The sequence below is a fragment of the Zingiber officinale genome, chromosome 4B (assembly GCF_018446385.1).
Source record: "Zingiber officinale cultivar Zhangliang chromosome 4B, Zo_v1.1, whole genome shotgun sequence".
Classification (NCBI taxonomy): Eukaryota; Viridiplantae; Streptophyta; class Magnoliopsida; order Zingiberales; family Zingiberaceae; genus Zingiber; species Zingiber officinale.
The window spans coordinates 129,466,155-129,476,123 of record NC_055993.1 but is presented as its reverse complement, the minus strand read 5'-3'; the positions used below and the strand labels follow the sequence as shown (position 1 = coordinate 129,476,123).

At 35.4% G+C, this 9,969-nt stretch overlaps 2 protein-coding genes across 3 annotated transcripts; one reads left to right on the top strand and one right to left on the bottom strand.

Annotated features, from left to right (window-relative positions):
• Positions 1–1,983: 1,983 nt before the first annotated feature.
• On the bottom strand, positions 1,984–3,034 carry LOC121976696 (NAC domain-containing protein 83-like). Of its 2 annotated transcripts, none has more exons than XM_042528980.1 (3): positions 2,684–3,034; positions 2,343–2,596; positions 1,984–2,245 (listed from the first exon to the last, which is right to left on the bottom strand). In XM_042528980.1, exons 1-3 carry the CDS (start codon positions 2,868–2,870, stop codon positions 2,159–2,161), a joined length of 528 nt encoding a protein of 175 aa, XP_042384914.1. In that variant the 5' UTR covers positions 2,871–3,034; the 3' UTR covers positions 1,984–2,158. The 2 variants fall into 2 exon arrangements, with proteins under 2 accessions (XP_042384914.1, XP_042384913.1); XM_042528979.1 differs by having other exon boundaries at positions 1,984–2,255; positions 2,684–3,023.
• A 2,071-nt stretch (positions 3,035–5,105) lies between these two features.
• On the top strand, positions 5,106–8,616 carry LOC121976695 (membrane-anchored ubiquitin-fold protein 4-like). The gene is made up of 4 exons (XM_042528978.1): positions 5,106–5,362; positions 5,462–5,605; positions 7,202–7,372; positions 8,250–8,616. Exons 2-4 carry the CDS (start codon positions 5,476–5,478, stop codon positions 8,309–8,311), a joined length of 363 nt encoding a protein of 120 aa, XP_042384912.1. The 5' UTR covers positions 5,106–5,362; positions 5,462–5,475; the 3' UTR covers positions 8,312–8,616.
• The last annotated feature ends 1,353 nt before the right edge of the window (positions 8,617–9,969 follow it).

Genomic DNA, 9,969 nt, shown 5'->3' with positions numbered 1-9,969 from the left:
CGAGCCTTATCCATCTAAGTTAATTCAGTATTCTAATATTTAAAATAATTATTATTTTAAAAATAAATAATGACTTGAGAAGGTATCTATGATTAGAAAGTTTTATTGGATTTGCTAATAGTCCAAGGTTTGAAATACAACTTGCATAGTGCCTTTTGTCATTTTAATTCAATTTTTCGAGCCGTGCTCGAACCCATGATTAGATAACCGAGCTCAAGCTCAAATTCATAAACTCGCTTGGGCCAAGCTTTTTTAATTTTCTCGAGCTTGAGCTGATCCGAGCTCAAGCTCATGATTAGATAGTCGAGCTTAAGCTCAACTTCACAAACTCGCTTGAGTCGAGTTTTTTTTTAATTTTCTCGAGCTCGAACTGATCCGAACTTGACTCGGCCCACGCGCACCACTAGTCAAGACAATAGGAATTGACCCATTTGGCCAAACTATCCTCTGGTTCCGAGCTCCTCCCAATAATGTCGCCATTTATTTCAGAAAAAAGTGAATAACGCAATAGATCTTAGAAACGTAGGAATCAACCGTCTCTCCAGAAAAGAGAGCTCACTCCTACGGGCTTAGGTAAATGAACACTCATCCAAAAATTCTAAATATCTCCTTTCGTTCTTCTTGCTCCACTTCCGCCAACAAGTAGTTGTCTTGAACGTCAGAGCCATCATTTTAACCCTTTTTCTTTCATCTTCTTCTATCACTACTAGATCTCCCCACTAATACTCATTATTACTAGGTGATTGGCGACCAAGACAGCTTCTAAACCTATTCGTAAACCTATTCATTGATAGTTCACTAGTTGACATTCACACGCAAGATCACACATAGTGCCTCAGTGGTCCAGAAGTTCAAATATGAGAGGCGTGTACTTACCGCTGCACCGCACCGTGCCCGGGGGATAGTCAAATCCACTACTGCACTTGGGTATGGTCGTTCATTGGGTGGCACAAAGATGAAGGTATATGAATCGACTCAATCAGACCGCACGCCAGATGTTCGATGAATTGTCTCAGATGAAGGTCTCCTGCATCACTGAAGTGATAGTAAGTAGTAGTCGACATTTGATCGACTTGCATTTCTGATTGAACCAGCCAGAAAAACTTGCGAGCTGATGGAGCTAGATTTGTACTTCTTACTCACAATAGATGGTGCATATCGAAGTTAATTAAGATGCTCTGTGCTCAATAGTCCAATATGTCTGCTGGAAGAGGGTCGCCCATTTCATTTTGAGATTGAGTTCCATCCAAATTCAACATGGTATCAAAGTTAGACTTCTCCCGAGTGACAGGTATTTTGAGATGAAATGAGCTTTATCCTAATTCAACCAAAGCTGCGGAAAGGACAGGAACACTGTTCAAATTCCAAAGCAATTAATGCAAAAGGCTGCTGCACAAATTTCCTGAGAGTTATTGTCCGTAAAGAGGAAAGTAAATCAGAGGTTGCTGTCTGCAACGATGATTCCAAAGCCAAACTCGCAAGAAACTCTGGTCGGATGTACTCCTATTTGCCTGCCGTGGCAAGAACAATTACGGTTGTTTTACTCATTCTGAAGAACAATTGCAGTTGAGTACATATGTTATCCAACTCTAGTACTTTTTCAGTTGATTATTTTAGTTTCTACAATGATTTTTTCCCCTGAAAATACGAACATACAAGCTTTCAGTTGAGTCGATCTTGGAAGCTTGAAGAATATAAAAGTTTGGAAATTAACATAATCTACTTTTTTGTTTCAGAAATGATGTCATCTTTACTTGTGCATGATGAAACCATAATCTTGTGGAAAATATTCTTGTTTAGATTGTGTGCTTTGTCGATGGACCCGTAAAGCATATGCATCTTTTCCTCATCCACTTTTGTTTGTCAGCTGAGCTATTTCTTTCCTAAAAGCCAGAGGCATCTATCACAGACACAATGAATATATATAGCATTTCACATTTTCAAGATATCTAGTAAACTTAATTTCCCTAGAAAGATGAAGGATTTTACATAGAAATTTTAATTTTATTCCAATCGATAATGATACAGTAGATCTCCATGCTCTTTTGTCATGGAGTTTGACTTCATGTTCTTGCTGAGATAGCTTCCTCACCATCACTACTTCCATCAGAGAGCTCAGTGACACAACTAGAGTCCATGGAAGAGGAGAAAGATGGCCTTATTCGACCCTGTTCGTTATCATTCTCCATCTTGGCTGTTCTTTTCCTTCTAAAAATTCGACAGAGCACCCAATCGCCTTTTGAACCTGAAGAATTCTGCATTTTGATTATCAGAAATATTTCTTCCTCGGTTTCTTGTTCTTCAGAAGAAATAGTAAGATTTACAGGGAATTGAAAGCTCACATGAGTAGAGTGATTCCTTTGTGGAACATGACGGTACTCATGCATGATCCAATCAGTTCTAGTTTGTGGCTTTCCGCGGTAGAAGACCAAAACCTTCTTCATCCCCACCACCTGGTTGTGCCAAGAAGCCACCACTTGCTTCTCCTTCCCTTCAGCTTTCCAGTACCCCGATCTAGCACCTCGGTTCAATTGGCCATGGCCCAAAATTTTTGCATCTCTGCGAGTGAAGAAGTACATCACCTCTTTGCAACCACCTATGGAATTAAGCTGACAAGTGAGTCCTAAAAAATAAACAAACAAAAAACTCTTTTTTAATTAGAATTTCTAGGAGAGGAGCAAACCAGGAAGATCCCAGGGATCATAGTTCCTGAGGTTGATGATATCGGGGATGATCAAGGCAGGCAAGGGACAGGAGTGGATCTTCCTCTTAAGGTACTGAACCACAAGTTCTTCATCAGTAGGGTGGAACCTGAACCCAGGAGGCAGCCTCAACACACTGCCATGCCTTGCGAAAACCGTCTTATCCATGCTCCAACCAAAGAAATAACTCTCCTTGTGCTTGAATTTTGCAGGATTACTGAAGAGGAGGTGTGTTTCAAAGTAGGGAGAGGAGGAGGAAGTTTTATAGCAAAAGGTGAGTAGTAAGGTGGCGTGATCAGGACTCAAAGGTTTGACGTATCGATACTACTAAGTGATCCAAGAATCTAGTACTAGGAAATGCCTATGGAGACATGAAGAAACATGGTAAAATCTTTTAACTCTATGGTTTGATACCTTTTAAGGAACTTTTCTTGGGTAAATTAACTGATGTCTATGAGTTTGTATCAATCGGTTGGGGGGTTCGGTGTTCGAATTCATTTCTTATGTGTTGCTAGAACCAAAGATGAACTAGTGGAGGAAGCAAGGAGAGGAGCATGGCATGTGAGGGGGAGGCGATTTTCGGTAGTCCTCCAAATTCTCGAATGACCTTTAGGGAAGGGAAATTGAGCCAAATCGGGAGGTGGATCACATGTGATAGTGAAGTTTTATAAGCTTAAATGAGCGAGACACTATTAATTTGAACTTAAACATATTGAATTGTAGTATCCCTTTCACGATCATCTAAAATGTATTCATTTTTGTCATCCTTATAGATTCATATATATAAAGTATCATAATCTCACCGTAAAAAAGCGGGAAAAAGTGAATGTCTATTATCGGTTGCTATGCACATGCCTCACCGACTCGTTAACTTAATGAAACATTCTAAAACTATTATTGGGTGGTCCAATATGTAAGGCTCAAACTCAAAGTGGTAAAACATCATGCGCACCTTCAACTATGGTTCTAAAGCCTCAATCATGGAGCCATGCCACTCTTTCTAAAAGTTAGGGTTCCATCTTACCAAATGGGATTTACTTTTCTTCTTTCTTTTTTTGTATTCGCTTTCGATTTAGCATCTGATCTCATGGACATGTCGAAATTCCACTTGGAGGAGTCATGGGGAGTAGGATTCTAGCTAGAAAGGTTGAGCAAGGGAGATGTGCCATGTTGGGTGATAAACTAAAGTTGAACACAATATTAAGGCAATGGGATTGTGACTCGAGTTGCATTTGTCTTTGTGCTTGTTTATTATGATCACAAGCAACTTAGAATTTTGGAAGAATTTAGTTTGAGTTAATAAGATAGTTGTCATGGATGTGATAACTCAATTAAATTATTGTGTGGTGTGATTTTAAATTATTGTGAAAATGAAAGAAATAAAATAGAAAAAAAATACAAGGTTGTAGTTGCATAATAATATGCCTTTTAATCCAATTTATTTTCATATATTTTATATTTTCATTTTTTGTTCTTTACAAATAAGTGCTTTTTCTTATTCTTTCGACTTCTCGAGACTTTTTATGTATTCATTTTCTAATTTTGAATAGTTTAAGTTAATATAGTAATTTTATTTAAAATTGTATATAAATTTAAGTGGTTCAAAATTCACATGTTTCAAGAACCTCTCGAGTTATTCCATCCGCTTATTTTTAATTTTTTTGGGGGGCAAGTTTAGATTTGTATAATAATTTTATTTAAAATTGCTATATAGATCTAAAATTATCAAATTTGTACTTTTAATAAAATAAAAAATTTAAGGGTTAAATGATAATTTCCTTTATAAAATCATATCAATATTTTTTTATTACCTCATATATTCAATTTTTCGATCGATTAATTTCAGAGATCATCAATCCTCGATCCCCGATATACATATTTTTCAAAGATAGAACTCGTCACAATAATAATTTTATTAGAGCAAAAGTAAATTTGTCACCTTAGCCGCCCCTTCAGAACACCCCATAAATCATAGGGAATATTTTTCTTAGTATAATAGTCTTTGCATGGAGAACTCAGACATCCAATTAGGTAATTTCATGATGATAGATTCGATGTCCAATCTGAATAAAGGATAATATGAAAAAAGAAAAATTTCTATAAATACATCATAATTATGGATTGAATCATGGGTGCTTGGGTAATAATATAGATGTCTTATTGTGGCACGATATCCTAAGGACTATTTAATTATCTATAAAGATATGTATAAAGAATAGATGAAAATGAGAACAGAAGATATTAAATAATCTAAATTCTACTAATTTCTATCCCTATTTTGCACCAATAATTTTTTTTAATTTATTATTTTAATAATCTAAATATTAACTGTTTCAACCGATTAATCTTGAAGATAGCCCCAATGATTTTATTGAATATTCCCAATGTATTATTGTGGAGAGTTGATTGATATGATCACATCGTCTGTTCCTGTTATTCCTCCTCCCTTTTCGTCTGTTCTGCTCTTTCGCTCCCTCTGCCTCCTGTTGCAATCTTTGGATCGAATGCTGCTGCTGGAACCCTTGCCCTAGCGATTCTTCGAGCGCTTCGCGGGATCGCTCTTGCAAAGTCTTCCTTTTTTTTATCGGCTCTTCAGTTCTCTCCCTCGGTTTGCTTTGGCTTCTCGATCTCACCGCCCCTGCTCGATTCCGTCGCGAAAGGTTTGTTTTTTCTTCTCGTCAGTTTGATTTTGTGGAGTTCGTATTTGGTTGACGGATTTTACGATCGTTGTCTTTGATGGGTTCTTCATGTGGTGTTAGATCGGGGAGAGCAAATGCAAGAAGAGGATCTGATCGAGCTCAAGTTCCGGCTGTATGATGGATCGGACATCGGTCCTATTCGATACTCGTCTTCTTCCACTGTCGCGATGCTCAAAGAAAGGATAATCTCCGAGTGGCCTCGTGGTAGGAGTCTCACTTTCTCGTCTTACATTCTTGTCAAATTAATATCTTTTTTTCTTCTTCTTGTTTCTTTCTGATTCTAAATAAATGAAACTTCTTTTCATTTCCATTGCTCAAGAACCTTTTGATTTTTTTTTTAAAAAAAAATCCTTACTTTGTTAGTTTCCTCGTGGCATCTTGTTATTCTCCAGAATTCAGCTTTGACAACTTTATGTTTGGATTTGTGGTACTCCTTTAACGTTACCGATCTTAGTGGATTAACTCCGTTTAACATTGTTGCTCTTTGCCTTGCAATGCCCTTTCTTATTAGTAAAGTTTCAATCGTTTTCTCAAATTTGTGTGAGCAATCCAACAAGTCAACCAGAAAACATTTGTTCTCTGCCACAGTACCTCTGACGATCTTGGAATTCAGGTAGTGGAAAGTAGTTTGGAGCACTATGAAGTTGTGAAACCTCAAGGGGAAATGTTAAAAGTTTGATCCCGATCAACTTTTCCCATTTTACTTGCAATTATATCTTCTTCTTTTTTTTCCCATTGTTGTTATTTTTTACATGGTTTTTATCACTTTGTTTAAAGTATTTTAACAGTATACCATGAAGCTTTGCCTTTGCGCTGCTTCTCAATGCATTGATCTAACGATGAATTAATTTCAACACATTTCAATATTTTATAATACTTGCCTTCAATATTTGTATATTTTCTGATTTTCTGATTTTTTTTAATTTTTTCTTGACTCATTTTGTGTGATGCAATCTGTGCCTGGTCAGTACTTGTCTTTAATCATTATCATAGTGCATTGGCATTTTTCTCTTTTTGTTTGATCCACATTACAATCTTTTCTAGCAACTGTACTATCCATGTGAGGATGTATGTGATTGGCTAGCAATGGTGTTGAATCTAGGACTGCAATGGATATTGTTGATAACCACCTTTTTCTTCTAGATGTTAGTTAGTGTCAATTATAGTAGTGTGGTAACAAAGAACATAGTAGTGGGATAGCATTCGGGAACTCTTATGATAGGACCTTGTTGTAGTTCATTGCGGTGCAGTTTTGATACATATTTAATTATTTATTCTTTTGACATTGTAGTTATTAGTGTTGATCTTTTCTTCTTAGGCAGAAGAAGTCTCTTGCACAATCAGCAAGAGATACAACGTGCTGCTTGTTTTTTACTATCAAGTCATTTACTTTAGTAAGGAAAAATACTTCTTTGGGGAAGTAACCCTAACTTTGAATTTTTTTTGGGTATTACTGAAAATGAGTCATCTAACATTTGGAACTAAAAAACAAAATGGTAGTAATAATAATATAATTAGAATAGAAGTTTGCACTGAATCCATTTCATGCAAGTTGTTCAAAGGTTCGTAGTTATTTATTTCAGATGATCACTGGGAGTCTCTATACATGCACTAGTCAGGTGTGTTTTTCTTCTATTCGTTATTATTCCTCTTGTCCATTTATGTTCTTATATATGCCCTTCATGTTATTATGGCTCTATGTTTACATGATTTTTTTGGTGATTTTGATTTTTGTACATGTTAGTCTTTGACTGCGCCAAGCCTACCGTTTAACTTAGTTTTGATTGCTGTTTTCTGTAGACAAGAAGATTGCACCAAAAGTTGCTAATGATGTTAAACTAATCAGTGCTGGCAAAGTATTGGAGAATGGAACAACAATTGCCCAATGCAGATCACCTTTTGGTGAGCTCCCTGCAGGGGTTATCACGATGCATGTCGTTGTGCAACCTACATTGACTAAAACAAAAACAGGCAAGTTGGAATAGTTCATACCGTGAGCTTCCTTTTGTTTTCATGCATTATTAACTTTTCATTGAGAAACAGCAGGTTGGTTCTAGCACTATGAAGAACTTACATTTCTTTTATTTTCATGCATTTGTATCTTATAATTGAGCGACAGCAGGTTGGTTCTCTAGCACTGTGAAGAACTTAGATTAATTCTATCTGGAGAAACTTCAATTCAACATCTTCTTAATCATCACTTGACAAATCATTTATCATAATTCCAATACACAGTTTTTGTTAACATTCTGATCTCACTCCCATACGACTAGTTTGGTTGAAAATAATGAACAATAGTATTGGATGGTTTTCAATGGTTGAAATCAAGAGAGTAAGCTATAAAGGAATAGTTTGAATGATTGAAACTAAAGAATTCAACCACATCAAAAGTGTCCTTCCATTCAATCATAACGATTTAATTTAAACCTCTTTATTACAAATTTGAGAGGGATAAAATAATGCTATATTAGTAGAAAAGAACTGTTACACTAGAATTGGATGTATAAGAGAGACACTCTCTGTCATCGACCAAGACATTCCACAAGATGTATTTTATCACGATCAATCACTAGTCATTGACCTCCTAACATTGAGGTTCTAATTGCTTAGATGGCAGATATGAGAGAGAGCAATAAAAGACTTAAAATTAGATATGGAGCATTTGTTGTTGTCATTTTTCGTCTTCATCCGATCTTCCATCCAAGTGATCAAATCCTCCTAAGGAAGCTTATGTACAGCATCTATTATTTCACTCTTATCCTAACTACTTGAATCTGCCTACTTGCTAGTACTCTTCTAATATATCTAACCCCTCAGATGATTCTTTTTCTTATTGTTTCCTCTTCAGAAAAGAAGGTCGACGAGTTGCCAAAGAAGAAAACTTGCTCTTGCTCCTGCTCTATATTGTAGGGCAATAAGATAGACGACAATTGTTCTATCCATCAGCGATAGTATGATCTACCATGTTGTTCGATGGTGATAGCATTTCCCAGCACAGTGAGTTTTGTTAGAGGAAGCTGTCATCCTGCTTTGTGTTTTAGCCAAAATTTGAGTTTGAGTTGGTTCATGGCATGGGAAGAGAGTGCCTTGTAGCAGTCTTATTTGTGGGGTGGGTTGCTCCCTATCTTCACTCATACTCTGCAATTTTTCTTAGACATGTTTTGTATAATTTGATTGCATTGATTGCAAATTCATAAGATAATACTGATGGTGTCTCAGCTCTATCTTCTATCTATTATATGTAAAAAGAGAGATACAAACTTGTATGATTTTTTTTTTAAAGTTGAGAAATTATACCACCAAAAGGTTGAATAATTATAATAATGTTTTTCTATTATTATTTTCCAGAAAATTTTCATGCCATACTACTGTTTAAATATACAATGATTGAATTATGTTTAGAATGGCAATTTGAATAATGAATTAGTTTTCATTCTTTATTTAATGTATACGCACAACTAAATTATTTTAATTCCTGAAAATATTTATTATTTTCATTAAAATAGTATAAAAAAACTAAAATAGGATTTCTGATAGTAGTTTTGATTAAAATTATTATAATATGAAGTATTTTGGTTTTAAAAAAATTCTTTAGTGATGGTTAAATTTTTTCTATATTATAATAATATTTAAATATTTTTAATCACATTAGAATAATTTTAATTGACCTACATTGTACTATTACCCTCTGTTTGGGAGGAGGTGAGTAAAGGGGAGGGAAAGGTAAACATGGGTAAAATGAATTTTTACCCTTGTTTGGGAGAGAGTGAGCTATGAAGGGGAAGGGGAGAGAAGGGTAAAGCCTCCCCTTGCATGCTCGGGAATAAGCGAAATTCCTTACACCCCAAATTGGGGTGTAAGGAAGGGTAAGGAGAAATTATTACAATTATATCCTTATTTATTTTTTCACATGCAGATTTATTAAAAAAATAAGAGGATATTTTTGTAAATTTGTATATTTAACCTTCATTCCATCCCTTTCCTCTCACATAAACTTTCCCTCCCTTCCAAACAAGGGTAAAATAAATATATTACTTTCCTTTCCTTTCCCTTCCATCCCCTTCCATTAATGAACCTTATCTCACCCCATCCCAAGAGAGGCTTAGAGTCATTTGATTAGTTTTAAAGTAGCTTTAGTCAATTTAAATAATTTTAAAGATTTCAAAAATTACGTGTAGAATAGTTTTGATCCCTTTAATCAATAATAAAACTTTTAACTAAAATTGTTTAGACTAATTATAGGTTCATCTGATGGTCGATCTGTATAGTCGGACCGTATCTCTAGGGTTAGTTGGACCGACGAGTCAGATATCTGAATTAAAAAGAAAAAAAAAAACGTTAGTTCTAGGTAGGGGTGCAAACGAGCCGAATCGAACCGAATAATGTAAAAATATTAATATTCGAATTCGAACTCGAAATATATATATAATGTTCGAATTCGATTCGAAGCTCGAAAATACTAATAACTTTAGCTCGAATTCGATTCGAAATAGGATTCGAGCTCGAATTCGATTCGAATTATTCGAATATTAATTCGAGCAGAATCGAACTTTTAACTAGAAATGTCT

What these genes read in the sequence shown, in the direction of transcription:
- LOC121976695 (XM_042528978.1), top strand. Translation starts at nt 5,476, where the DNA reads ATGCAAGAAGAGGATCTGATCGAGCTCAAGTTCCGGCTGTATGATGGA. An exon ending in AATCTCCGAGTGGCCTCGTG is followed by an intron (nt 5,606 to 7,201) that starts GTAGGAGTCTCA and finishes TGTTTTCTGTAG; the next exon opens with ACAAGAAGATTGCACCAAAA. An exon ending in ATTGACTAAAACAAAAACAG is followed by an intron (nt 7,373 to 8,249) that starts GCAAGTTGGAAT and finishes TTTCCTCTTCAG; the next exon opens with AAAAGAAGGTCGACGAGTTG.
- LOC121976696 (XM_042528979.1), bottom strand. Translation starts at nt 2,870, where the DNA reads ATGGATAAGACGGTTTTCGCAAGGCATGGCAGTGTGTTGAGGCTGCCT. An exon ending in TGATCCCTGGGATCTTCCTG is followed by an intron (nt 2,597 to 2,683) that starts GTTTGCTCCTCT and finishes TTAATTCCATAG; the next exon opens with GTGGTTGCAAAGAGGTGATG. An exon ending in AAAGGAATCACTCTACTCAT is followed by an intron (nt 2,256 to 2,342) that starts GTGAGCTTTCAA and finishes ATCAAAATGCAG; the next exon opens with AATTCTTCAGGTTCAAAAGG.